At 47.4% G+C, this 27,288-nt stretch overlaps 2 protein-coding genes across 2 annotated transcripts; one reads left to right on the top strand and one right to left on the bottom strand.

Moving 5' to 3' along the window:
* Positions 1-1,009: 1,009 nt before the first annotated feature.
* Positions 1,010-14,896, top strand: ACTR1A (ARP1 actin-related protein 1 homolog A, centractin alpha (yeast)). The gene is made up of 11 exons (XM_010000164.1): positions 1,010-1,042; positions 5,113-5,177; positions 6,071-6,146; positions 6,871-6,996; positions 7,784-7,908; positions 8,229-8,445; positions 10,743-10,835; positions 11,421-11,595; positions 12,328-12,389; positions 13,073-13,113; positions 13,747-14,896. The coding sequence occupies exons 1-11, from the start codon at positions 1,010-1,012 to the stop codon at positions 13,847-13,849; spliced, it is 1,116 nt and encodes a 371-aa protein (XP_009998466.1). The 3' UTR covers positions 13,850-14,896.
* A 3,125-nt stretch (positions 14,897-18,021) lies between these two features.
* TMEM180 (transmembrane protein 180) lies at positions 18,022-24,610 on the bottom strand. Its single transcript, XM_010000086.1, has 8 exons — positions 24,338-24,610; positions 23,796-23,875; positions 22,563-23,012; positions 21,498-21,615; positions 20,503-20,599; positions 19,458-19,629; positions 18,673-18,866; positions 18,022-18,466 (listed from the first exon to the last, which is right to left on the bottom strand). Exons 1-8 carry the CDS (start codon positions 24,500-24,502, stop codon positions 18,213-18,215), a joined length of 1,530 nt encoding a protein of 509 aa, XP_009998388.1. The 5' UTR covers positions 24,503-24,610; the 3' UTR covers positions 18,022-18,212.
* Between the last annotated feature and the right edge of the window lie 2,678 nt (positions 24,611-27,288).

Here is a 27,288-nt window from a genome sequence, read left to right as displayed (position 1 = left end):
GTGGGCTCTGCGCCCGCCCGGCCCCTCTTTGTGCCTGGGGGACAATGCGGGCGGGGGGCCTGCCTGCCTTGGCCGCGCCCCCAGCGTGTTGGGGGGGCAGCCCGCACCACTGTCAGATGGAGCCGATCCCCCTGCTCTGGTCCCCCTGCTCCGGTCCCCCTGCTGCGGCCCCGCGCCCCGGCAGGCCCAGCAAAAAGGACATCCACCCTCAGTCCCAGCCTTCCTCCGCTCCGCTCCTAGTGGTTGTGGTAAGAGAGCGCTGGCATCGAGGTGCCCGTTCCCCTGCTGAAGCCCGCAGGAGGCGTCGCTCCTGGAGGAACTGCTCCCAGGATGGGTTGCATCAGCCTTCGTTTGACAATGGGATGTGGTGTCACAGGTGGTTGCTGGTAGCTGATAATGCTTCTCATTAGCTCAAAAAAGAGCTTCAGCCTCTGGTTGAAGGTGGGTAATCAGTCAGTTTGAGATGAATGAGGGTGACTGTGTGTCTTGGTGAGATACTTCTGGGTTTAGTTCTAATTATGATTATTATCCATGCTGGCCTCCCAAGAGAAAGCACCAGGAAGGGGTGGGAGGGCATATCTCAGGAGGAGCCTCCTTTGGTGAGTCACAAATCCATGCTCCTCCCTTCTGACCTCTAATGCCAGTGATTCAGTTTCTTTCAAAGGGTCAGTGTTTTGCTCCCTACTTTCTCCATAATTTTACTTTCTGCTGAATCTTTTTGACATATTGCATGTGGACTTGCTAGCCTAGCACTTCTCAACCTATTGCTTTTTTTTTTTTTCCCATATGCTGGATAATTGTACATCCTCTCAAGATCAAGCACATTTTTCTTCTGACCCCTTCTTTATTATTTATCTGAATTTCCTATCTGTAGCTTCAGCTCTCTGGTACAGTTTTGGTTTTGTTTCTTCCCCTGGAATCACAGCAGAGAGATTTAGGTTAAGCAGTGAAGAAAAATATCTAATGGAAAGGGAGATTAATCAGTAGAATTGACTATGTGGAGAAAAACATGTTATCTTCTTTATTGGAAACATTAAATAATGTTAGGTTGATTGGTCTCAGGAATGACTGGAATAGCACTGTCCTTGCTTTGGTGTGGAGTGATGACCTAACTGTTAAAGTTATTTCCAGGCACTCGGGTGCTGTGATGATGACTCTGTTGTGCTATAGTCATATATCCAGTGTATCCAATTCCATTGTGTCCTGTTGTTATGTGGTGCAATGATTGCTGCCGCTGCTTCAGACCTGAAGAAAGGCTTATGTGCCAGCAACTGACTATCTTTCTTTTCTCATAGTATCAGCTGATCTTATAAAAGCTAATTCTTCTTCTTGACTCTGATAAATTAGTTCCCTCCCTTCTCCTCCCCGGACAAGAAGTAGAATGAAGCAGTTGTCGTGACATCTGCCTTCAACACTGGCAGGCGGTCAGCTGAGAAGCCTTGTGGTGACACTGCATTTTTGGTGCTCTTCTGGGTTCAGGCAGGATGGGAGGCAGAGCTGCATGGAGCAGGTCCTGCTGTTCCTGCTACCTCATTACTGCTTTTCCTCAGAGAGCTGCAGGCAGCTTTTCAAGCCTGAATGTTAACCTGTCATGTGTATGTGTGCCTATGGGGAGTGAGAACTTGAGCTGGTGAACAAGCCAGACCCTCCCTGAACCAGCCCTGCTCTAGTATCTCAGTGTGTTCCAAAAGGGCATTAAGATGCAGCTTAAAACTCAACAAGGAGGTTTTCTCTCTTCTCAAACAATACCCTCAGCTTCATGTATTCAGCAGGGAGAGCTTTGTAATATCCAGTGAGAGGTTAGAGCTGTACCTCAGTGCAATCTTAATACTCCTCACTGTCCAAGAAGTAATTTTAAAAAGAATTGTGTTTCCATCTTGCACTCCAACAAGTGGTCTCTGAAATAAATTATCTGGGATGTAACGATATGATTAATGCACAAGTAAACAGACAGCATCGTGATTTAGCCGTGGCTTAAGCAAGTGCAAATCACTTCAGCTCCATGGAATTGTCTCTGTTTATGTCAAAGAGGATAAAATTTGGCTTTGTAGTCTTAAGTGGTGGCATTTTAAACAGCTGAGCTGTCAGTAAGGGTTGTCATGTCTGGTTTGTTCTTGATCTTGTAAAATGTGTGTCTAATAAAATAGTTTTACAAAAAGATGAAAAGTATGTTCTCTATAAAAAGTGCTACAAGGTAGATTGAAGCTCTTGGTGATTTCCATTTAAATTGGAGTCCTAAATGCATCAGGATGAATGAATCAATAACTGAGTAGCTGCAGAGCCAGTGGAAGACTTGTGTTCAGTTACTTCAAGGTACTCATGAGAATTTTCCATGAGATTATCTTCCTTGACCTTCTTTTATTCTTTTGCTCAGATTAAAAACAAAAACAAACAAAAAACAAACAAGCAAAGTAGGATGAGAGCCCAGCCAGGATAGTTACTGGAGGAAGAATGTTGATTTTTAAATTCTTTTAAGTTTTAATAAATCAGACCTTTTAGCAGAAGGGAGGCTGCAGGTTTTTTCCTTATTTGAAACAAAGGTGAAAAAACAGGTCTTTAAACCGTATGATTCAGCCAGGGTTATTTCAAAATTTAAACCTTTTCTTCTCATTGGATAGGAGCCTCAAACTGGTCTATAATAAATAGATTAACTCAGTGTACAGATCTTCAAAGAAATAAAAAAAAATCCAAAAAAAGTTGAGTAGGTCAGAAGGTGCTGTCAGGTCTCTGTAGTGTGGAGATGGCAAACAGCTGTGCCCAGGCACTTGGAAGCTCAACTGTGTCAAGTCCTGTCCTACCGGTATGTTCAAAACAGTCATCAGTCTTTGGCTCCAGCCAGGAGTTCTGAACTACCAGCACATTTGATTAACTTTGAACTTCAATATGTTAAACTTGAAATAGAATCTCACCAGGACATGCTGGGTAACTTTTGGCCTGGTGTTAGGAAATTTCAATCTCTGTATTAAGAGAGCATTGTTGCTCTCCTGAAACCACTTCCCAGCAGCAGGCTGTGCTGGCAGTAAGATCAGTCATTATCTTGAATAAAATATTAAATAAGCAGAATATTCTGATGTGGTTATGTTACTGTGTTTGATTCAACTTTTTTTTCTCAACCAGACTCAACAAAGGATGGTATTATTTCCCAGGTATAGAGTTGTTTATAAGCTATGATAAGGAAAATCAAAATAGTATATTTTGTTTATTCCTTGCTTCACTTTGAAATTAATAACCAGACTGGGTCTGTCTAAAGGGAAATCTCTTTAACACTTCACAGGCCACTTTGTCACACCATTACCTGTTAGTGCAGGCTTTGAGATGCAACTGGAGCAAAGTCCTCCTTCCCAGAGGGAGTAGACCTGCCCAGTTGCCAGCTTGGGCGTTCTCCTTGAGCCAGCCTGGCTCCTGTCAGGAGACCAGGATTTGAACAATCTGTTACAACTTGCTAGGTCTGTTTTGCAGAGTCTTCCTGATGCTCATGTCTTAGAGATGGATCTTGGCAAATCTGACTCTGGGGGTTTTAAGGTGGGAGTGCCCCAGCCCTGGTGGCAGAGTGCATGCACCTCCACTGAAACTGCAGATGAAAAAGTAGTTAGGAAATAAGGTGCTGGACTGAGAACTGGAGAGGCTGGGGCTGCTCTGCATTCCTTTCTGCTGAGCCTGCTCTGGCTGGTAACTTCTGGCACCAGAAAGGGGCAGGCAGCTGGGACAGCACCACTGGAAACAGCTGCAGCCAGAGCTTGTCTGGCAGAGCAACTCATTTGGCCATGGTCTCCAAGAGAAAGCAGTGATGCTGACCCAGGGAGGGATGGTGGAAAGAGGAAAGCAGTGGAGAAACTGCATTGCCACCTATTTTAAAATGCTCTGGTGCAGTAGTCTAGGATTAACAGTGAACCAGTTTATCCAAGGAGATCCTATGAAAATCTGTTCCTTAGCAAACTTGGGTGTTCCTGCAAGCTGCTCATTGTTTCAAGATGTCATTCTCTTGTGCAGGGAGAGGAAATGGAGGAGGGGAAGGAGTCAGCACAGAGCCAAGTTGATGATGGGGTTCCCAAGATGATACTAATGCGGACAGGAGCTGCGGGCCAGATGCCCAGACCTGACTCTGTGTCAGGGCTTCCCTCTGGCTGGTTTTACCTACTCTTGTGTTTGCTGCTTGTGCTGCTTGGAGTGTTGCAGGAGGCTTCTTGGAATTTTATGCTTTTATGATTGCCATACTTAATCTCTCCTTGTCTCTTTTAAATAAGCTCTTATCTTTTCAGACACTCTTCTGCTTGCTTTTTATGTCTGCTATATCAAAGCTATTCCTGAATTATTCCAAATGCCTGTAAGACCATCTTAACAAATGTCTGGCTAGTTGCAATCTCGTATAATGATGAACTTTTGCACTCTGGGTAACTCCTCAAGTCACTGTATGAAATCTCCATCTACCACAATTCAGTGGTCTGTTTCAGATGTCTTGCTTCAGCAGCACCCCCATTTTGCACAGTTATTATGGGTACCCTTTCTGCACTTTCTGCCTCCAGCCCTTCCAGACCCCAGTCTGAATTAATTGCTGGTCTCTTCTGACCGGTTTATTGTGACTTGCCTACTTAGAGTTAGCTAGTTTATCCAACACTTGATCTTCTTTTCCCTAGTCTTCTCTCCAAATTGTTTCCTTTTCTTTCCTACAGCCTTCATCCTCCAGTGGCCCCTGAAGCTAGCAGGGTTCAGTCGCTATTTCTTGGCTTTCTGGAGTGCTCTCCTCCACCCAAAGGCTATTTTAGAAATACAGAAAACTGTAGAGGTGGGATTTAACCCCCTGCATTGAGTAGAAAAATACTTGTCGGTACAAAGCAGCGTTTGGGTGTGTTTGTGGAGCAGTACCGGGACGCTGCCGGGTGCCTGTGGTGTGTGGCTGCCAGCGAGGTGTCAGTTACTCCCCTCTAGTGGCCAAGCTGGCCTGATGGCACCTTCCCATACCTGACCCGACCTGGAGAATCAATCCCTGGGTAGCTTTATTCCTAGTAAAAAGGAAAGGGTCTGGCACTGCTGATGTACTTTGCTACTCGTTTAAAACCTGTGAAGATGACTGGATGAATTATAAGCTCATGTATTTGTATGTTTTTCCCACAGGGCTCGGGTGTCATTAAGGCAGGTTTTGCAGGCGATCAGATACCAAAATACTGCTTTCCAAACTAGTAAGTATTCAGCTGGTCTTGGTAAGTTCTTAGTAGTGTGTACCAATTCTTTGATATGTAGAGGGGAAGAAGGGTCCAACGTCGTAATGGGAGAAATGAGTTAGTCTTTTTCTGCCAGCTCCACGGAAGCATCAGGGAGAGGGGATCTCTGCTGTTAAGCACTCTGAGATTTTTCTGGGAAGGAACCATCAATTATTACTTATCACTTTGTCAAGTTCTACACCCAACCACAGCTGTAGGATCCTTTAATATTGAGACATTAGGAAACGAACTAGCAAAAATACAAAGTTGGGATGAGAGGTGTTGAAGACCTGTATATTTTTTTGGTGTTTGATCTCATGTCTTGGTTCCTGCCAGACTTCCTTGGAAGTTTTCTGAACAATTTTACTGGAAGGACTGCTGGATCAGGAACTCTAAATAGTCACTGGCTTTCATTGTCAATAGGGTGGGGTTTTCATGAGTATATTTGTGTTCTGAGCAATGTGTTTTATATGGTGAGGTGGGGTATGGACTGTAAATGTCTAATTTGAGAAGCCTACCTGTGGCCAGGCAACACTGTGCAGATCTATCAGCTCAGACCATTGGTCAGTTTAGCCATGTTCACCCCAGGCACTGTTGGAACAAATAAGCCCTGAATCATTGAGGGAAGTATGGCCAGACTCAGCTGGCTTATGTCCTGCCAATTCAGAACTGTCCAGAATCTGTTCCCTTCACCTCTGACTCTGAGATTAGCTTAGAGCAAACCTGGATCTGTCTGCACCTGATAGTGCCCCCAGGCTTGCCCATTGCTTTAGAAAGTACTGGTTAGGGCAGAGAGGAACACAAAGTAGTTAATCCATGGGTGCATCTGAGCTCTCTCTCTTGAAGCATTCATACTCTTGCCTCTGTTCTAGTGTGGGCAGACCAAAGCACATTCGTGTTATGGCTGGTGCTTTAGAAGGGGACATTTTCATTGGTCCAAAGGCAGAGGTAAGAAAACCTGTATACTGCACTTATCCTTATTTCTTGGTATGTTTCTGTAAGGAGGGGCTGTAGCAGTTGTGCCTTTTAGGGCTGTGGATCCTTGGTATCAGCATACAGATGTGAAGAGCAGAATAGGTGGGCACTTTTAAGTTAAATTCTTGTGCCAGCCTGCTGACCACAGACCTTTTTCCTAAGTCCTTCTATATCTCACCTTCTTTTCTGGGCTACTTCTAGGTCTATATGGTTAGATCCCCATCTGCATGACTGGGAACTTTAGAAATGGATCCACTTGGTTGTTTTTTATCTCCCTGGTGTGGGCAAGAAGTTTGCTTTCCACAGTCCTGCTTTTTGTCAGCATGTGGTTGTGTGGTCTCATGAGCCCTCTGAACTACATTTTCCAGTACTACCCTGTTGTATGTCATGACTGAGCTGTTAGAACAAAGATACCATTTGATAGGTGTCTGTATGTTAGCTTGGAAACTGTTAGGATGGAACATGCTCTGCAAGCACCAGACTTTCTGACTTGGTGTAAAAAGGTCTTGTTTAATCTCATGAATTCTTCTCTGGGAGAGCATTTGTTATGAATGTTCAGTTTTTGCCTTGTGTGCTAGAGATAGTTGTCTTTTAGTGGAATAAAAAATGAGTCTGACATGAAATCATAGTTGTAGTGCTCAGGAATGTAATTGTTTCAAGTCTCTGACATGCTCTGCTGTCATTTCTGTTTGCTCAGGAGCACAGAGGTCTCCTCTCAATCCGATACCCCATGGAACATGGCATAGTGAGGGACTGGAACGACATGGAGCGCATTTGGCAGTATGTGTATTCAAAAGACCAGCTTCAGACGTTCTCAGAGGAGGTGAGAGACCTCATTTTTTAACCACACAGGCATAATTCAATATCTGGGTAACACCAGGAGACTTTGAAGTCCAGTAAAGGTTTGGGACTCTTCCATTGCTCTTCTTTCTAAATGTGTCTGTTGTTAAACTAGGCTCTTTCCCCTTTCTGGAGATACTGTACGAGAAGTGTCCAAGTGTAATTCCTCCCCAGGTCTGATGTTTTGCCCTGACTGAAATCTGACTTTCAGCATTTGTTATTCACACTCCCTCTAACGATTCTGCTTTAGGCCAAGCGCTTCTACATTTTCCTGTTCTGCCTGCATATCAGGCATATCCGCTCAGCAGTTACATGGTTTGAAGTGATGAAGGAGAAAACCACAATCCTGTGGTCTGGAAGGAGCTGACCAAAAATTATTAAATGACTGAGAGCAATAGGTTGTGTAGGTGGAGTAGGAATATTTCTGCCTGCTCATGCTAAGATCATATGCCTTCACACTTTCTTAGGGAATGTGTATTTTGGGTGATCTGGCTGATTTTTGGCACTGAGTCATCTTCCCTCACAGGGCAGGGTTCCTCATAGAGTAGATTTCCTAACACTTCTTCAAAACTAGACCAGAACCCTACTGTTCTTCCAACTTAGTAGAGATTATTCACAGCCTAATACAGCTCAGTAGTTCAAATTGTTCCCTTCTACCTGTCCTCTTGCATCAGTGGTTCCTAAAGTGAATAAATAGGCAAAAAATTTCAGGAATGTGTGTCTAGGTGCCTCCTGGTTACTACAGCACAGCTGCTTCTTTCCTTTACCAGCATCCTGTGCTGCTGACAGAAGCACCCCTAAACCCACGGAAGAACAGAGAGCGTGCTGCTGAGGTGTTTTTTGAGACCTTCAATGTGCCAGCACTATTTGTCTCCATGCAAGCTGTGCTTAGCCTGTAAGTGTCTTTCCTCTTTGATTTGCACTTCTGAAATGTTGCCATGAAATCCATTGTTTCACAAACCAGCAAAAAAACCCTTTGGAAGACCACTCCGATGTTTGACTTGCCCCTTTTCAAGCAAGAACTGAAGCTCAATTTTAATTTCTGCCATAAAGATTTTACAGGAATTTGCTGAACTGTGATGAGAACTAGGTTTGGGGGTTTTTGAGTCCCTGTTCACATGAAATCTCTGCTCCGGGAATTAAGCCTGGATATGCTGCATGTTTGAGGTCACTTGGAGTTGCTCGTTCTGACCTGATTGTTTGCCCCTTTGCTAGCTACGCGACTGGGAGGACTACGGGAGTGGTGCTGGACTCTGGGGATGGTGTGACCCATGCAGTTCCCATCTATGAAGGCTTTGCCATGCCTCACTCCATCATGCGGATCGACATTGCCGGCCGTGACGTCTCGCGCTTCCTGCGCCTCTATCTCCGGAAGGAAGGCTATGACTTCCACACAACCTCCGAGTTTGAGATTGTCAAGACCATCAAGGAGGTGATGTACTGTCTGTTTCTGTGTTTATCCAAGAAGGTATTTCTACCCAATGGGAGCTGTGACTTGTTAAATCTAGTGGGAAGTGTCAACCTGCCTGGCTCTGTGCTTCATTCCTTTGTCTACCTGAGAGAGACTAGGGCCACTAAGATGATTAAAGGACTGGAGCATTTCTCATATCAAGAAAGCCTGAGAGAGCTGGAACTGTTGAGCTGAGAGAAGGTTGAGGTAGATCTCAGCAATATATATAAAAGTCTGAAGGCTGGGTTAAAAGTGAACAAACCAGGCTCATTTAAATGATGTCCAGAGACAGGACAAGACACACAAACTGAAACACAGGAGGTTCTGTCTGAACATTAACTTTTTTACTGTGAGGGTGACCAGGGCGTGAAGGTGTTACTGACCTATTCTTGAGCCTGTGACCTACCAGCAAAGGACCATAATGGACATAGTTTGCTAGTTCTGCATGGCTTTGGCTTGGTGTGGCTCTGTGGAGGGAGCAGTGCTTGTGCTTCATTTCATGGTACAGCTCAGTGGCCTTCGCCTGTTGCCCGTAGCAGGAGACTTTGCAGGGTTGTAGGTTTTAGGCTGGTAGCTGCTCTTTGTCCTACATGTGTTGTTGATTGCTGAATGGGAGGAAAAAAAAAAAAGATCTGTGAAGATACTGCAGCATTTGTGGACTAGAAGATCTAGTGATTAAAGGCTTGCTGGAGAACTTTTTGCTTCAGAAGAATCCTGTTTTGTACCAAGCATCAGTTGCAGTGCAGTTGCAGTTGCCTTATGGGACAAAGAAGAGGCTTGTACTCTTCAGAAATGCACTTGTACTTTTCAAAAATGGTTAAAGCTCCCTGTGCATCTTGGATGATGAAGCTATTAAAAGATGTGCTGATGTTGAGTGCAAAGTCTTGCACCAGTGCAATCATTTCTCTGGACTATGCTCTTAGGGAAACAAACCACAGGAGAAAGTGAGCCAAGTCCTGCTTTGCATGCTGACTACCCTCACCAGTGAGGCTGTTGAAGAGAGGAAACAACCTGATGTTTGCTCTTCAAGCTACACCTTTTTGCTTCAAGGATAATTTTAGCTGGGAAAAGTGTTGCAGATTTCTAGGATATGCGTGCCTGGAACTCACAGTGACAGTTCTGTTGATGCTGGTGCCATTTGTGACTTAATTTGCAAACCTGAGGGGTTGAGTGTGGCATCTTATGTTTGCAGCTTTTTTTTGCCTCAAGAGAAGCTTGAATATGCAGTCTAAATGCACTGTGGCAAGCGCAAAGCTGAGATCCTGAATATGGGAGTTTCTCAGTCACAAAAGCTGATTGTGGTCTGTTGGAGTCTTGTCTGACTCAATCTTGCCTTTTTTTTTTTAAACAGGAAAAAATTAGGAAAGAAATGTGTAGATGTTGAAAAGTCTGCAAGCCTTAAAAGGGGAACTCTTAGTTATACCTGCTTCCCTGCAAGGAGTGTTCTGCTTTTTGGTGTACAGTGAGGGCAGTCAAACACTAGTAGGTTGCCCAGAGAGGTCTGTAGGTTCTCCACAGGTGACGGGGCATGGTTTTGTGTGGCCTGCTCTAGCTGACCCGGCCTGAGCAAGGGTGTTGGACTAGATGATGTCAAGAGGTCCCTTCCAACCTGAATGTTTCAGTGATTCTGTTTAGATGTTGTTGTTTTTTTAAAATCCCCAAATTATAACAATTTAGACTAGCAAAACTCACTGTGGAAAAAAAGGGATATTGAAGCAGTTTGAAAGGTCAAAGTATTTTGTTTCTTGTAACGTACAAAGCAGATGGGCATTGGGAAGTAAGCAGCTTAGATCATGTTAAGAATCTCTTACTGTTAGTTATCATTTGCCCTGTTGAAATGTAATAATGGACTTCTTCACACTTGTGATGTGTTGCAAAGTTACCTGGGCCCACCTTTATACAGGGTTAATGCCACTAAAGGTGTTCCAGGTGTGTGTTTCACCTTGCCTTACAGTAAGTTGGAAACACAGAATAGTTTTCCCATCTGCACTAGAGGGAGGTAACTTCTAAGCAGGAAGAGGGCTGGAACCAAGAGGTGAGCAGCAGCTAGAGTGGACGTGAGCATGCTTCATGTCTCTAATCATCACATGGAGCTGTAGCATGAATAGGTATTTTACCTGATGTGAACCCAAAAGGTCTTTTCTCCAGGACCACAATTGTTGAAATGGTTTCCTGAAAGGGATACACAGATTTTGATTGTTAGTGAGAAAAGTATTTTATCGGAGGCATTTGGGTTTACCCTCCTCATCTCTCTCTCCCTGACTCTGTTTCCTCTGCAGCGTGCCTGCTACCTGCCAATAAACCCCCAGAAGGATGAAACTCTGGAGACTGAGAAGGCTCAGTACTACCTGCCAGATGGAAGCACTATTGAGGTTTGTAAGGACCCCTGTCAGAGGATTTCTGATGTGAGGCACTGGGTTTCCAAAGTAGCCTTCTGCCTAGTGGTGGGACATTTAATGCATTGTGTCAGGTGGGAGGGTATAGTTTTAGAAGACCAGAACTCATCCCAGCTTGTTGACTAGGCACTATAATTTTTAAGGGAAGAAAATACTAGAAACTTCACCACTTCTGCTGGAAGTCTTGGGCAAGGATGCAGCATGACCATGGGGACGCTGAGCTGTTTGAGTGCAGGCTGCCATCTAGCAAATCTTTCTGCAGATCAGGAAGGGAGTGTGGGTAGTTGTCAGCTTGCTGCAAATTCAGCAGTGGTTTTGTAGGTGGCTTTTGTCCTGCCTAGAGGTGTAGAAACAATTGCTTTGAAGAGTGAGTTAGGAATACTCTTCAAAAGGAGCAGTAGACCAAACTGGCAGTCATGTTAGAGCTAGTGGTGCAGCATGAATGTCCAGGAAACTTTGCTACTCTGAAATTTCACCTAAGAAGGTCAGGTCCAAACTGTAGACACTGAACAGAGCCAGACTGCTCTCTCTTCCCCTCTGTGCTAACTTCTCCCCTTGCAGATCGGCCCTGCCCGTTTTCGAGCCCCAGAACTCCTGTTCCGGCCAGACCTGATAGGGGAGGAATGTGAAGGACTCCACGAGGTGCTTGTTTTTTCCATTCAAAAATCAGACATGGACCTGAGGCGAACGCTGTTCTCCAACATTGTGCTGTCTGGAGGCTCCACGCTTTTCAAAGGTTCCTGCCTCTCCTCTTTCAGTGGGCTGTGAAATACCTGATCACTTGGTTCCTTCTCATGTGAAACTGAGAAGATAACCTAGATCACCTAACTTGTCCTGTGGGGTGAGGGCTGTGGGAACTCAGCTTTCTCAGGGTGGGTCACTGTCTAGTTTTCTAAGTCCTCGTCATGCCCTTCTGGGTGTGCAAGACATATCTGCCCTTTTGTACATCACTTCCTAGCCTCAAATGGCTTTTACTGTTTTCCTCCTGTCACTACCTGTGTCAGGAATTAATAGCTGTAGTTCAGGGTATTTGAGACTGGATACCTAAAAGGCATCTCCTGAGGTTTCTTCAGGTTTGTAGTAAACTATGCTCCATAATACTAGAAAGTGAGACCAGATCCTGTGGGAAGAGGGCTGGTAATTGGTGCAGCATCAGCAATTCAAACCTGCTCCCCTGTACAAATGAACTGGACTGGCCCACCTGTAATCCTAGCTAAAAATCTTGTTTGCTTATCTCAAGTTGCTGCTGGGGGATAGAGCCTATTGTGCCAGTGTCTGAGGTCTATCCAAGTGAGACAAAATCCCCTTATCTCACTGGCTCTGTTCTGGGCCTCTCCAAACTGGTCCCTCTGTGAGATCTGGAGTGGAATACTTGAATAGGACTGCACAGGACATGTCCACATTGTTAGAAGATGGAACTTGGGATTTTGCTGAGGAGCTCAGATTACCTATTTTCTGTCCTCTGTAGGCTTTGGTGACAGGCTGCTGAGCGAAGTGAAGAAACTAGCTCCGAAGGACGTGAAAATAAGGGTAGGAACAATATCCTGTGTTTATCGCTTATTGTGAGTGTTATTCTGTGGCCTTTGCCCCCTTGCAAGAACCTTGCTGAGAGTGCAGCTTCCATTTGCTTCCAGTCAGAAATTACTTTCTGGAGACAGCCCAACAGTGTTTGTTGGTGTAATTAAAACCTGTTTGGCTTCACAGAATCATTATAGTTGGAAAAGACCTCTGAGATCACAGAGTCCGACTGTCCACCTAGGAGAAAAAAACAAACAAACAAAAAAACCTCAGATGAAACCCCCTTACCAAAAAAACAACACCACATCACTCAGCATGCCCACTACAGCATGCCCTGAAATGCCATCTATACATTTTTTTAATACCTGCAGGTATGGTGACTCTACCACCTCCCTGGGCAGCCCATTCCAGTGCCTGACTATTCCTTCAATGAAAAAATTATTACTAATATCTAGTCTAAACTTCCCTAAGAAGGTTTACTTTTCATGGCTGAGAAGGTAGCTCCTCTAACAACATGACCCCCATCCAAGATCCTGGACCACAGCAGCTGTTTTGGGGAGTGCTGCTGGGTGTCTTTCTAGTGGGAGAGAACATACCTGTGTCTGTCACCTGTCAGCTGCAGTGACATGGGGACAGTGTGCTGGGGGGAACAGAAAAGCTTGAGAAGCTACTGACTGATACTCTCCTCCTCACAGATATCAGCTCCTCAGGAGAGATTGTATTCCACATGGATCGGGTATGTACTGCACTGTGACATGTCTTGGTGTGGGATGAGGCCCAGGGAGGTGCAATCTCTTGGCACTCACTGATGTCCCTTCTGGTGCTGTGTGTTGGGAGGGTTCCATTGCTCAGCTGTGTGATGCTTAGTGTGGTTACTGAGCTCATTCCATCTGCACTGCCAGCCTCCTTGGTCCTTAAGGCTCCTGCAGGACCTGTTCATTTTCTTTGTCTTGCCAATCTTAGTGTCCAGTCTAAGGTAGAACAAGCTCATAGGTACCACATTCCTTAGGGCAGAGGCTCTAGGGACGTTCTCCATCTTGCCTATGTCTTTGCTGAAGATGACAACTAAACTCTGCTCTATAATCCTAGAACATGAGACCAGATCCTGTGGGAAGAGGGCTGGTATTTGGTGCAGCATCAGCTGGTTGGTTGGCAGGGGTGGCTTGTGCCAGGTGCTGTGGTGCCAGCATGTTTCAGGCCAAGAGGAGTGGAAGTGACTGTCCAGTGAGAGCTTCTGTTGTAAATAACTGGGAGCCTGAGCACTTTCCTGAAGTGTGGAAGTGTGCAGTAGAAAGTGCTCATCTCCACGGAGCTATGAGGGTGTCCCCAATGCTTTCCTTTAACCCATAACCTGCCTGTCTCTCCCCAGTGGCTCAATTCTGGCCTCACTAGACAGCTTTAAGAAAATGTGGGTTTCGAAAAAGGAGTATGAAGAAGATGGAGCCCGTGCCATCCAGCGACAAGCCTTCTAGCCCTGGGACCTGTCCTCGGCCTCCTCCGAAGACTCACTTCAGTTCTAAACTCGCTTTTCTGAGTGTCTGAGAGCTGCCTGTGTGTGTGTGTGTGCGCCAGCATGCCCCGAGTCACTGAGCAAAGACGACAGCAGCAGGAGGGTTGTATTAGTACTACTAACCTTATTTTTTTTTTTTATTTTATTTTTGTTGGGTTTGTTTTGGATATATATTTTTTTTTAAATGGAAAGGAGAAATATACAAGTCTGAATTTCTCCAGAATGGCCCATTCCTTTTTTCATTTCAGTCCCTTAATTTAATTTCTGTATTGCAATCACATGTGTCACTGTAAAACAAACAAGCAAAAACAAAAGCTTGTAGAAACTGCCTGGCAGGCCAGAAGGGAGCCAACCACTGCAGACTGCTCATGCAGGCAATGCCTGGATTGTCTGGAAACACATAGCTGAGGCCCCATTGCTACTTTCTTCTTCAGCAGTGTCTTCACCATCAGTAGGTTTTTGAAGTTGTTTTTAACATTTTTTTATTAAGAGAAAACACATTCTCAACAGTTAAGCCCATTTGCCCCCACTGTTTTTGGTGTGAGTGCGTGTATGTATGTGTAACTTCTTAGCCTGATGCGTGGGTCTGCACCGCAGCTGGAGAAGTTGGTGATAGGTCTTAGTTTGTATTGCATGGAGTAGAACAAAGCAAATTAATCAGCTATCATTGTACTAGACGGTTATTCTCTTGTACCTTATTTTAAATACCTTTTCTCCTTTGGAAGTGAAAGGCCCACAGTGGGGTGAAGGCACATGTGTCTTCCCCCTCAACCTGCTGAGATTTACAGTGCCGAGTTCTCATGTTCTTTCTCTGTAAGAGGCTGTTTTCCCTCCTTCCTGCCACGTCACGGCAAAGGGAGCATGTTCTTTTCAGCCAGGCATAACTCCTGTGTACTTTATCCATTCTGGGACAACATAATAACAGGAAAGGTGCATTGTAATGTAAGAATTGTTTTACTTATTGAAATGTCTGAGGATATCTCAAATACTGACCACAGCACCTGGGAATCACGCTTTGGGTCTTCTTTGAACATGTCACCCAGCTGTCCATTGTCTGACGTTAACACTGTTTACAGCACACACGCTTCGCGTCACAGCCAGCCCTGCACCACCACCAGTGACTGCTCTGAGTCTTGCTGTTCTCTATGAATACACCATGTGAGAGGACAATAAACTGTACGAGGATGTTGGTGTGAGCAGGTTTGTGAGCAGAGCATTGTCAGGATGGCTGTGCTCTGCTGCTCTGTGCTTGCCTTCCTGCTCACCTGCTGGCCGTGCTGCTTCTGCTGCCTTCACAGCCATAGGCAGCTCCACAGCCCTGCTGGCCTAGGGGTGTGTGTCGCTGTTTCCTCAGTAGGCTTTTCTTACACATTATTTGGTGCTCTCTTTTTTTTTTTTTTCCACTGTGCATTCTTTGCAGTACTTGGCAGTAGCAGTGGAGCTGGTGTTTGGTGGCAGTTTCTCCCTGTTCCTTTCTGTGCATTGCCACGCAGCACCTTGGGGTCACTCTCAAGCACAAGGTGACAGCTGGAGGGCTGCAGCAGCCCAGCTGCAGAGGGCTCAAAAAAACTTGTGTGTTGCCCCAGCTGAGATGGATGTACGCAGCAGCAGGGTGCAGCATGCTGCCCCTGCAGAAGCCACGCTCCCAGGGCTCACTGCTAGGCTTGCCAAGGCTGCAGGCAGGCAGCTGTGGTGCTCTCTTCCCTGCTAAGGCCAGGCTGCTTGTTCACCTACCCCCATCAGAGCAGACCGTTTAAGCAAGAACCTGTCAGGTAGAAAAAATCTGTCAATTTTCCAGTCTTCTGCTGGAAAATCAGTTGCATTCTTGCTGGTCTGCTGCAGCATTCAGAGGGAAAAGAAGCTAACATGCCCCAGGCAGTGCCAGTGACCTCTTCCTCCCTTCCCAGCCCCTCTGGCCTGGCAGAAGCAGCAGTGCTCCATTTTGTAACCCACAGAGACTGGACAGAAAGGTGCCAGCTCCAATCTAGCATTTGTTTGATCTGCCTGACTGTTCCCTTGCACACTGTCCAAACCATGTTGCCTGGTGGTGCCCAGCATACTTAAATAAAGTAATTAATGTACAACCCTCAAGCCTCCTGGCCTCATCTTCCCACATTTTTAAGGAGTGTTATTCTCTTACCTGCACAGAATTGTTGCTGGCCAGTCTGTGCAAGGAGAAGCCATCTCTGGCCCAGGAATACACTCCTGATCTGGCTTTTGAGCTGAAGGAGGAGCAGCTGTGGGCTGTCCTGGTGGTGTCCAACACTGCTCTTCTCAGCAACCACCACACATTGTTTCTCAGCAGAGACAGGTCAAGGGCAGTTGAGGCACAGAGAAGCGATGAGGGCAGCCCTGGCTGAACAAGGCTGATGGAAGCGATGCCACTGTCATTATGAAGAGCTGGTGCCAGCCCAGGTGATTGCTAAGAACAGGGCAAGCTTTGCTTCCAGGGCAGGCTGGGGGACGTGGGGAGGTGGCACAGCACCCAGGCCAGCAACTGTCCCCAACCTTGTCCCTAGCAGCAGCTGGTGAAGGAACAGGACAGCCCAGTCCCTAGGGCACTCCAAAGCAGCAGGGTAAGTGACTGGCTTCCTCCCCAAAAGGCAGCTGATCTCTCAGCCTACTGCAGAAACAGGGTCCAGCCCCAGCACATAGCTGTGCCAGAGAAGTGTCCCCTTTTCTCCCACACAACCACAGCTGTGCCCCTGCAGTACCACATGAACCCAGCCAGGTTAGAGCCACCCACCAAAAAATCACTGAGCACTACAGAAAAGACCATATTTAATTTCTGAAATGAAGAATTATTCTCAAACTTTGTTAGAAGTTGCACAAGTAACTCATGATTGAATCATCAAGCCTTGTGGCAGGAATGTCTTGGTCCAAGACAGAAGGCAGCCGTGTCCTGAGGCAAAAGGGCAGGTTAGTGGGCTGAGACCCCAGGGGTAACCTGGCACTAAAAGAATGGCGTGTCCCTAAGCACCCAGCAGCCACCAAATGCTGCCTGCACACCCCCTCTTCCTGCAGGGCCACACAGGAGAGAGCTCTGCTTTGGCACATCTCTTCTACCTGTCCCCAGACACGTTGCAGGGACTGAGGAGACTCTCTCTCACCTCAGGGATCCATTTGGGGACCACTTGCCTCATTTGCTCCCAGCCAGAACCAGCAAGACCAAACCACCTGCTCTACTCCTTCAGTCAGTGGCTTGGCAGCCAGATGAGATGATCAAACTCTGGAGCACCATTTCAAGCAGAGGGGAGCTGAGATACCCTGTCTCTCCCCACAAAGGTAAAATCTCAACCCTGTGACTGCCCAGCATTGTGTTGGACAGGCTTCAAAGAGGAATTGAAGGCACAAAAGCAAGACCTGGTGTCTCCTCCAGGCTGTCCTCTCCCACTGCAAGAGCGGAAGGCACCAGGCTGCCTCACTGGGACACCAGGAATGGTGCTGGGCAGGGAGGCACTTCCATCTGCAGGGTTAGGGGTAGGTTCCCCGACCTCCGCCCAACAGCCCCAGCCCGCATGGGAGGGGACTCAGGGCACACTGGTCTGTCTGACAGTGCTGACTGAGAGGGGCTGTGGAGGGGAGAGAAGGGTTAAACACAGGCAACAGGATGCCAGATGAGATGTCCTAGTTCAAGCCTAGTGTCTTTTCCAACCCTGCAACAGCTCTCTCTGCAAAGACCATGGAGGAGAGCACCTCACTATATAACAAACACAGCTGGCAGACCCTGGCTGTGCAGGATATTGTTCTGGGAACAAGAAATGCCTAAGAACAGATTTGGTCCAAGAACCACAGCGTATATATGTGGGAGGGGTTGTACCAGCTACTGGGAAAGGTATTATGGATCTGCCTATGCCTGCTCCTGCTGTCTTGTAATCACTCCCTTGGTTACTATTCCTCAGAAGCTACCTGTTCCACTCCCCAAAGCCGCAGGGCCCTAGCAAGGAAAGACTCCCTGTGTGGCCCCCTCCTGCTCAGCCAGAGAGGCTGTGGCTCCCCAGGGCCATGCCCAGGGTAGAGGACTGCACTGGGGGTGTGGCTGTCTCCAGCACCTCACTGCTGGGATGAGCAGCCCTCTGCTGCCTGGGACAGGCTAGGATAAAACATTCTTGCTCCTGCAGCCAAGTGATCTATCCCAGGCCCCCTCACGTGATGAATTTATCTGCCTCCCTTAGCGACCACTTTCTGGAGTAAGTAAACATTGGCATTACAGCAATTCACAGTTGAACTGTAAACATTGGGGTTTCTCAGCCCACAATCCCTGCACCTTGCCTGCTGTCCTGCACCAGCCTGGAACCAGCAGCACTCTGCTGGCTCAGGCACCCCTAGATCGTTTTGATCTCTGGTGCTCGGCCTTGTGTCAGGCTTTGGCGCTGAGCCTTCACCATCTGCAGACGCTTCCCGTGCAAGCTGAACTGTGACCAGCTGAGGAGCTGCAGCAGTGCACATGTGATGGGTACAATGACAAGGAGGTAAAAGCAGCCCTGACGAAGAGTTGGCTCCAAGGCTGCAGCAGACTCCAGCTTCGGCTGGGCACTCACCACGTTGCTCAACGGGTTGCGCTGGAAGATGTCATAGCCTGGAGTCAGAGAAGAGCTGGTGAGACTGGGGACAGTGGGGATGAACCCTTGTCCACTCTCTCTGAGCGACTGGCCTTGGAGATGCAGACACCAGGCACACCTTAGCAACTGAAAGAGCTCTCTGCACACACGCAGGGCACAGGACATGGTGGAGGACACTGAAGTCACAGGCCTGCCCTCTCCTGCCCCACTGCAACATCCTTACCTGTGTATGCACAGAGCAGCCAGGTGCCGATCAGAGGGGCGAAGGTCTGGCCCGGCTTGGTGACCAGAGCCACCATCCCAAAGAGCAGCGCTGAGGCCGCCTGCTTCCGACGGTTCAGGACTAGATCCTCATCCACCAAGTCAGTGACCACCAAGTTCAGCAACTTACAGGTCCCTTCTGTGAACACCCGGTTGCTGCAGAACAAGCAAAGCACCAAAGAGGGGCATAAAAAAAAAAAATCACATTAGCAGGCGAGAGATCAGAGAAAATGGCGAGAACAATGGAGCAAGGTTCCCCAACGCTTTTAAATTTCCAGAAGCCCTGGCTATGAGAGGGAAACACTGCTGGCAACAAGCTTTGTGTAACCTACTATGATGCCTTGGATCAGTCCTGACCTACCACACAGACAAGCCTGGGACAGGACGTGCTGGACCAGTGGCTAACAGGCAGCTGCAGCACATACTGAGGGCTGTAGCCACTGGCAAGCTGCAGAGGAGGCGGTGAGCTCAGCTCAGCAGCTAGAAGAGGCTGCTGCAGGCTGTCACCAGCCCTGCCAGGTCTCTATCCTCCTGAACATCACTGCCTCCCTTGCTCTGCTGCAGGCACAGCCAGTGGATTCTGCAGTGGCTCATCCCAGGCTCAGGTGCAGTCAGAGCTGGGACACAGTAGCTTCTGTGTGATCCTAGCTACTGCTCCCTGCTTTCCACACCTCTCCGTAAAACAGAAATTAATAATTTCCCTTCCCAGGTGGCAGAGGGCAGCGTAGGTGAGTGCTGAGTGCCTACCTGGCGATGAAGATGCAGAGCAGATACACCTGATCAGGTCCTGCCAGGAGCATGACAATGCTGAGAGCCAGCTTCAGAAAGAACAGTCCTCGAACCACAGTGTAAACCCCGCAGCGGCGGCAGAGGGAGAGGAAGTAGAGGTTGTTGAGATGGGGGGCAATGTAAGAAACACCTGGGCAGAGACAGAAGCATAAATAGCTTGAGGGAGTTTCAGTATCCACCATGCCCCCAGGACCAAAACCGAGAGAGGGGGGACAATAGGCAGTAGGGCTGTAGGCCAGGAACCACCCAACAGCCCACACCCACATATAGAGAAGGCTGTGGCAGATTTACTCAGTGGCTTTGTGGCACAGCACACACGCTTCCTACAGGGGGAGGCCTTCTTCCACCAACCTTAAGAGGCAGGGCAGGGAAATAGAAAAGACTTGACCAGTGTCATGCAAGACTCGGGTCTGGAGCAGAAATGAGAGGGACTGGACTGCATGACCAGACCTGGCCCACATAAAACCCTCCCAGGGTAACTCTGGGACCAGTGCCCACAGATCTCTGGCAGCCTGGAAAATGGTCCATCCACCACAGAGAGAAAGTGACTAAATTCAGAGCTGCATTCTGGGGACACTATCTGCAGCCACTAATGCTCAGAGCAATACCTCAATGACATCACATGGACGTTGTCACCACTAGAAAAGGCTCCAAGTTACTCCTGTGCCCAGGAGTTCAAGCCTCCTGGCCTCCTCTTCCCACACTAGCATTTTTAAGAAGTGTTATTCTCTTACCTGCACAGAATTGTTGCTGGCCAGTTTGTGTAAGGAGAAGCCATCTCTGGCCCAGGAATACACTCCTGATCTGGCTTTTGAGCTGAAGGAGGAGCAGCCTCCTGTGCTCTGAGGTCCCAGGGAAGCATGTGAGGTGTGTGCATGTGTGAATCTTAAAGCCCAGAGACCTGAGTGTGAGCACACCTCTCACTGATGGAGTTTGGGAAATGAATCCAAGCTCAGGCCAGGTCCTGACCTGGCTGCTTCCTCCAATCTAACCTGAGACTCACCAAGCAGGAAGGATCCAGTAGAGACAGAGATCTGGTCTGACAGCAGGTGCTCCAGGAACAGAGGGAAGAAGTTGCTGTTAAAGTGGCAGTGAAAAACCTGTGAAGGCAGCATGCAGACGAGCTGGTCAGCAGAAACAGCAGTAAGAGAGCACAGAAAATGCTAACAGCCATCTAGGCTTTGTTATCCTAGAAGTCCTGTGCCAAGAGGCCATGCAGGATGGACCTGGAGTACTTCAGCAAAGCAAGAGCTCAGCTGTGAAGCTAACAACACTACAGGCTCACACTGCAAAACTGCAACACCACTGGCCATGCCCACTGCATGCCTGGGGTCAGTACTGCTTCCCAGCCGCCAAGGTACTTGCAGGGCACCTGCCCAGCAAGCAGCACTGCTGGGGCAGGCAAGGCAAGGAGGTGACAGCAGTAACCACAAGGGTGTGAGGGAGGCAGGGGCATGGCAGGAGGGAGGAGACAGCTGTCAGGAGGACAAGGCAGCAGCAAGGCTTGAGCACAAAGATGCAGAGCAGCATCAGGAGCCTGCTTGAGGGGAACTGAAAGATCCCCAAGGAACTGGGAGCTGTGACTACAGTAGATGAAGCTGAGGAAAGCTGGCAGTGGTGTGAGCCTCAGGAAAGCAGAAAAAGGAGATTGTGCTGACAAACACATCAGAAATCCACACTCCTGAACTCATCCCCACCATGAGCCAGGCCTTGTGCTTCTGCAGCCCAGATGGGACTGCACAGTGTAACCAGTCCCCGTAACCCAGGCTGTGCTGCAGAGAAAGGAAGCACTCTGCAGCTTCCTCAGGAAGTATCCTCAGGTCACAAGCAGGCAGAGCAGCTACCAGCTGCTGAATCAGCCAGTGTGTACAAGAGCAAGTGGGTGCTGGAAACACCTCTGCCCTTCCGGGAGAACTCATGTACTTCTGAACCACCATGTTAAACAGCCATAGCCAGCACTTGTCCTCTGAATCACAACATGTTGCTGCTGCTGCCTACCTGGACCAGGTTCATGCAGACAAACCAGAGGAAGTTGCGGTGCCGGGAGAGCTGCTGGAGGTACTCCGCCAGGGTGATGATCTTCTCCTGGGGGATGGAGAGTTTCTCAATGTACAGCCTAAAGGGAGAGGATTTTAAAAAAACAAAACACCAACCGTTAACCAGTCACACCAACTGGGCAGGGGAAACACCCAGCTCTGTCTGTGTGGGTGCTGTTTCTCAGAGCTGTCTCTCCCAAGCTCTGATCCCAACCTTCCCTTGCTCTGGATCAAATAAAGACAGTGGAGTCTACAACAGTGTTTGCTTATTGCTAAGAACAACCACAGGCAATGCATCTTCCAAAGAACATGTGGCTTCCAAGACCAAAATTAGTATTTCTGTCCATAAAAGCATCCTCCTCTTACTAGCCACTCCACTACACGTAAGCTCCTCTTCCAGATCCCTGTGGTTAGCTCACCTGGCAGATCTCATCAGGATTTGCTGTGTTAGTACAGCACAATACTGGCAGCTCATAACCACAGACAACAAATGAGGCAGCCCAAGGAAAAGCAAGGGAGCTGAACAGGGAAAACCAGCTGTGTCATGGCCTATCAGCAGCCCAGCCACTATCAGACAGCTAAAGTGACCAAGAGGGTCAGAGACAATTGCTTGTCCAACTCCACAGGAAACTGGCAGCAAGGTGGTGTCATGCTCAAGCAGGAATTTAATGCTTGCATGATAAGCTGCTTCTGAGATTTTGCCACTCACAGGCCTCCCTGGGTGCTCTACATACTAACTCATTTCATGTTCCAAACACTGGGTGGGCCATACAGCAGGTCAGGGCTCTGCCTCCAGCTTGGGCCAGGAGTATCACGAGATAGTTTTGTCTTATTTTCAGAGGGCCTTAGAAGCCAGTGTGATAAAGATGATTCTGGAAACTGTATCAACAGACAAGAATCATAGATAATTAACAGAAATTTGACTCATTCTGGACAATCCCACACATTTAGTTTGTTGCAGTGCACAACAGGACCCTCCAGGTCTATGCCAGGCCTTTGTCCCTGCTGCAGAATGGGTGACACTTACTCTTTCAGGGTTGATTCCTGGTCCCATTTTGCTTTCCCATCAGCTTCAAACCGCTGGCGGAGCAGCTGCGTGGACAAGGTGAAACCGACGATGGAGCAGAGGGCCAGCATGACACAAAATATACGAAAGGAGAAGAAGTCCTCTTTGTTCCACACTGCGTAGGACATAAAGACAGAGAGGGAGCCTATGGCACTGAATAGGGAGCAGTAGAAGTTGAGGCTAGTCCTGTCTTTTGCTGAAACGGCCAAGTCTGCAAGCAAGGCGTTGTGATGGAGGTCAACCATGGTGAGAAAGCTGTCGTACATGCAAAGGCAAAGAAGGAACTGCAAGCCAGGATGAGCCCAGGCAACCCAGAAAGCCAGGAAGGAGATGGCAAAGAGGGGGCCATTGTGGCTTAGCGCTCTGAGCCTCTTCAGAACAACTTCTGGGGAGGAAATCTCTGTTCCTGGCCTGCAAGAGAAGAGAAAACCAAACTTTAGACACCTGGACAAAACCCTGCATGACTGTGTATTCTCCCTCTCCAAGGAAGCTCTGCAAGCAGCCTAGACACAAAAACAGCTTTTGCTCATGCAACAAGCACCTGCATCCGATACCTTCTCAGTTAATACATGAACACACTGAAAATACAGAATTTAAGGCCAAAAAGCACAGAGACTTCTCTCCAGAGCAAGCCTCTCCCAGATAGTGCTGGTCTGTCTGTGCTTTGCACAATGTAATTTATTTCAAGGAGCACTTTAAAGTTTTTACTAGTTGCAAGAAGCCACACCACGATTTCCATTAAAAGCTTAATACATGAAAAATGCTAATGGCTAACCATGAGTCATGATCCAGGGAGTTTGGGAACAACTGGTCTGAGGCATTCTAGGTGGAAATTATCAGCCTTTCCCTTTTTGTGTCTCCCAAACCATGTACAGACACTCTCCAACTTTCTACTAAGATGCTTGCTGAAATAATAGGCACTTGAGATTTTAGATGCCCACATTTTAGGTTCTGTACCACTCATGTGACTGTCAAGGATTAGGATCACATGTACCTGATGGGTGTATGATTTCCTCTATACAGCCAGATACTGAAATAACACGCAGAGAGCACTATCAAAGATGTCAGAAAAATGAGGTATTGAAGGGTTCCATGCCCCAGGAACACAGTAATTTTAAAGCTCCCAATTTCACATTATGTCCCTGGGAAACTAAACAACTTTCCAGCCTCTGCTGAAAGTGGAACTTAACTTACTGCTGTGTGCTAAGGAACACCCGGTCGCTCAGCCAGCCAAACAGAGGGTCATTGAGACTGTTCCAGATCAGAAACACTGTCTATGGAAGAAAACAGGACAGTGAAACAAACTACAGGACAAATCCCACAAAGATTCAGTTCTGTTACTGAAGCAAGCAGTGCTGAGTCAGCATGGTGAACCACCAGCAGGCATTTCCCCAGTGCACCTTCACCTTTCCCTGCCCCATCACCACTGGACAACTCCCCTGTTTGGGCCAACTGCCAGATTAACACAGTGAGGCCAGTGGTTCTTCGTACTTGTGAAACACCCTCATGTCCCCAGAAGAGATGCAGCCTAAAGAACAGTCTCTGAGTTTTCTATCCCAGCTTGTTCTCTAAGTGAGGAGAAATGAAAAGCCCAAGCTTGCACTTGGAAGGCTCCCTTGCTGCCTCTCGAAAAGGGGAGCATTACTAGGACAACACTCTTCACACTTCACTTTCCAAGGAGCAGTCTTGGTTTTAGAATTTCTTAAAGAAAGCGGAAGCATATGGAAAACACTAACCTCTCCTATCCAAAAGGACAGTTTATCAATCTTGTAAACAGAGACAAAAGTGTCCACGTAGTACAGGAGGAATACGTTGTGCAAAATGGAAACAAACAGTGACAGGGACCCGTAGATCACTGCAGTGGGCAAGTGGAAAAGCCAAGCCAACAGTCGCAGCCCCATGTTGGTGCAGTCAGTGTTCAGCTCCCTCGATCACCTCCATTTCAGATGGGATGTCTTCTCCCAACACCTGCTATGTCTTTGTTGGAGCCAATCCATTGTTGCTCCTGCAGGAGATAAAAACATATTAAAACAAAAACAGATTCAATTTCTTCAATTAACTAAAAGTCAAATCAAATTGGTAGATCTTTGCCAGCAGAGATCAGAATTCATATTGCTTTGAGGAGCTGTTCAAAAGTGGATTGGAGGGGATTTAAGAGACTAAAAGCTGTCTGCTGCACTAAAGCTGTTTCATTAAGCTGAGGCCAGGCTGTGTACAACTGTTTCCTCGTCAGCAGGCTGCCCTGTCCTTTACCCTGTAATGTTCTTTGCCATCCAGCAAGTAGCCTATTAGCCCTTCCCAGCTTTTCCAAGCCAAGGTCACAGGAAGAATCAAGCTAGGTAGCTGCAAACAAGACAGCAGCCTTAAGAAAACACACCTATTTGCCGACATTTTTAGGTACTGGTGTAAATTTTTAGCCACATAAAAATGACAACAGCTGTGATGTAATCTCACATGTGCACACTGCTTTCTCCCAACAGTCACAGCCCACTGCACCTGGGCTGGCTCAGACAGGAGTTATTTATGGCAAGCAGTGTTACTGCTTTGTGGCACGAAGAGACATGATCAGAACACGCCAGTATGTAGCAGACACGCTGCCATCATGAGATAAAGGCAACTGGGAGTCACTTAGCAGCTGTCCAGCTTGTCTTGGAGAGGCCTGAATTTTAGGATCAGTGTCTGAAATAAAGATGCTTCGGCTGGACAGCAGTATATATGGGAATAAATCTAGTGGAAACAGCAGCCTTATACCAGAACAAGTTGCTGTATGTTCACAAGTGGCTGAGGTGTGAGGGGAGAACTTCTCACACCAGCATGACAGGTGGTGGGACCATTGTCCTCCCACAAGGTACTCTCATGCTCTTCAGACTGAGCCCCCTTTCACACTCAAGTTGCTATAGACCAAAGGCAAAACACAAGGCATCTCTTCAATGGCACTCGTGTATCTGATAAGGTGTTAAGGGTTCTTAAGTGTTAAGTCAGTTTCTCCAGCTTGTGCCATCCTAAGTAGCCCTGTTCACAGCTTTGGCATGAGGAGTGGCAACAGGGTCACTATCTTAATGCTATCACAAGCAAGATAAAACGCTGTAAGTCACTCCTGTTTCAGCCCTCCAGGGTCTGTACTCACCCAACTCAGACACATTGCGGGGACAAGTTCACAAGGTAGAATAAGAATGAGCATATCAGGAGGAGGAAACACTCAACCAGCCTTCTCAGGCTTGCAACATCAGCTGCAGCAAGTCCAAACAGAAGATCAAGGGGAAAAATAAATGGCTGCACATGAAACCTGATGAAACTCCATTCCCACTCAGCATTTCCCAGCAGCCACGAGTCTGACCACTTCTAGACAAGATTAGAAAAGCAAAAATAACTGTCTGCTCTGCCTAGCCCAAGGAATTCCTCATAACTAGCTCAGGAGTAGCAGGAAGAACATTTGTTCCAATCAATTACATCACTAGATTGAAACTGCACAGCGGCTCCATTCCCAGCCAAGGTGCCAGACCTCAACTGGATCCAACTGTAGAGCTCTCATGGAGCCAAGCCACCATTCCACATCCCTGCCACACCAAAACCCATGGCCAGATAAAAAGAAGACACTGCTTGGAGGAGAATTCAGCCAGACAATGAACTTTTATAGGTGTAATTAAAGACAGACAAGCCTCAAGGGGAAATTACATTTTCTATGGTTGTGACTTGAAAAGGAACCAAGAATTTTTTATGTGTAAAGATAAAGGTTAAGAAGAAGGGGAAGCTAAGCCAACTGACCTCCCTGAAGAGTCCTCTGTCTCTCATCATGAGCCTTCCATGGAGGACTGGACAAGGGCAGATGAAGCCACCAGAGTGCTGGGCACCCTCATGAATGGGATAGAGAACAAGCGGACAGAATCACTTTGCACCATATGAAACCTCAGTGTATCCAGACCTTGACCGCTGCATGCATATCTAAAGGGCACAGGCAGGGGAATCCCGTCTAGCATCCCTAATCCAAGGGCTTTTCATGCTGGACAAGTGGAAAGGCCACAGACAGTAGCCAGGCTCACGTGCTCTCCCCCTAAACAGCATCACCTGCTGCTGCTGTGGGGCTGAATGTCGGGTGAGACAGACCAGTGCTCTGACTCATCTTAACCTTGACTTGACTTAGCTACACAAAGCCTGTCTGAAAGCAAAGCCTGCTCTAGGCTCAGTCCTTTACACACTTTACATACATTCCCATCCAAATGATTCTTCACCAAGCACATGTTGCACAAACCACAGCTGCTGAAGCTTTCCGAGAAACTCCATTTTGTCATTTATATGCTATGATGCTGTTTAAAGAAGGTGAAGCTCCACTTCCCTCTCCTTCTCCCTTCCAACTCCCTCACAGATGTGCAACCCCTCCAGCCAGATGACATTTGTAAGTGATTTCACTTTGATGGGATGGTTGTTGGGTCATTATATATCCATTTTTTTTCCCTCTCTATCTGCAGATGTGCAGATGAAAAGAAGCAAATCATAGCTGTCCTTAAAAAGTATATTTTGTTTCTACATCCAAAGCACGGTGTTATTTCAGCTTGCCAACTGGTATTTTCATAACCTTTTCCTTGGGCTGGAGAATTACTCATGGAGTATGTCAGAACTTTTCAACATTAGACTTTTGGTAGTACTGGGAAAAGGTGCTGAAGGAGGGAATAGCTATCATTCCTTCCTG

Source organism: Chaetura pelagica, unplaced genomic scaffold (assembly GCF_000747805.2).
Source record: "Chaetura pelagica isolate M959 unplaced genomic scaffold, ChaPel_1.0 scaffold436, whole genome shotgun sequence".
In the NCBI taxonomy this organism is placed as follows: Eukaryota; Metazoa; Chordata; class Aves; order Apodiformes; family Apodidae; genus Chaetura; species Chaetura pelagica.
The sequence above is the reverse complement of the archived record's forward strand: the minus strand, read 5'-3'. Positions and strand labels throughout refer to the sequence as shown.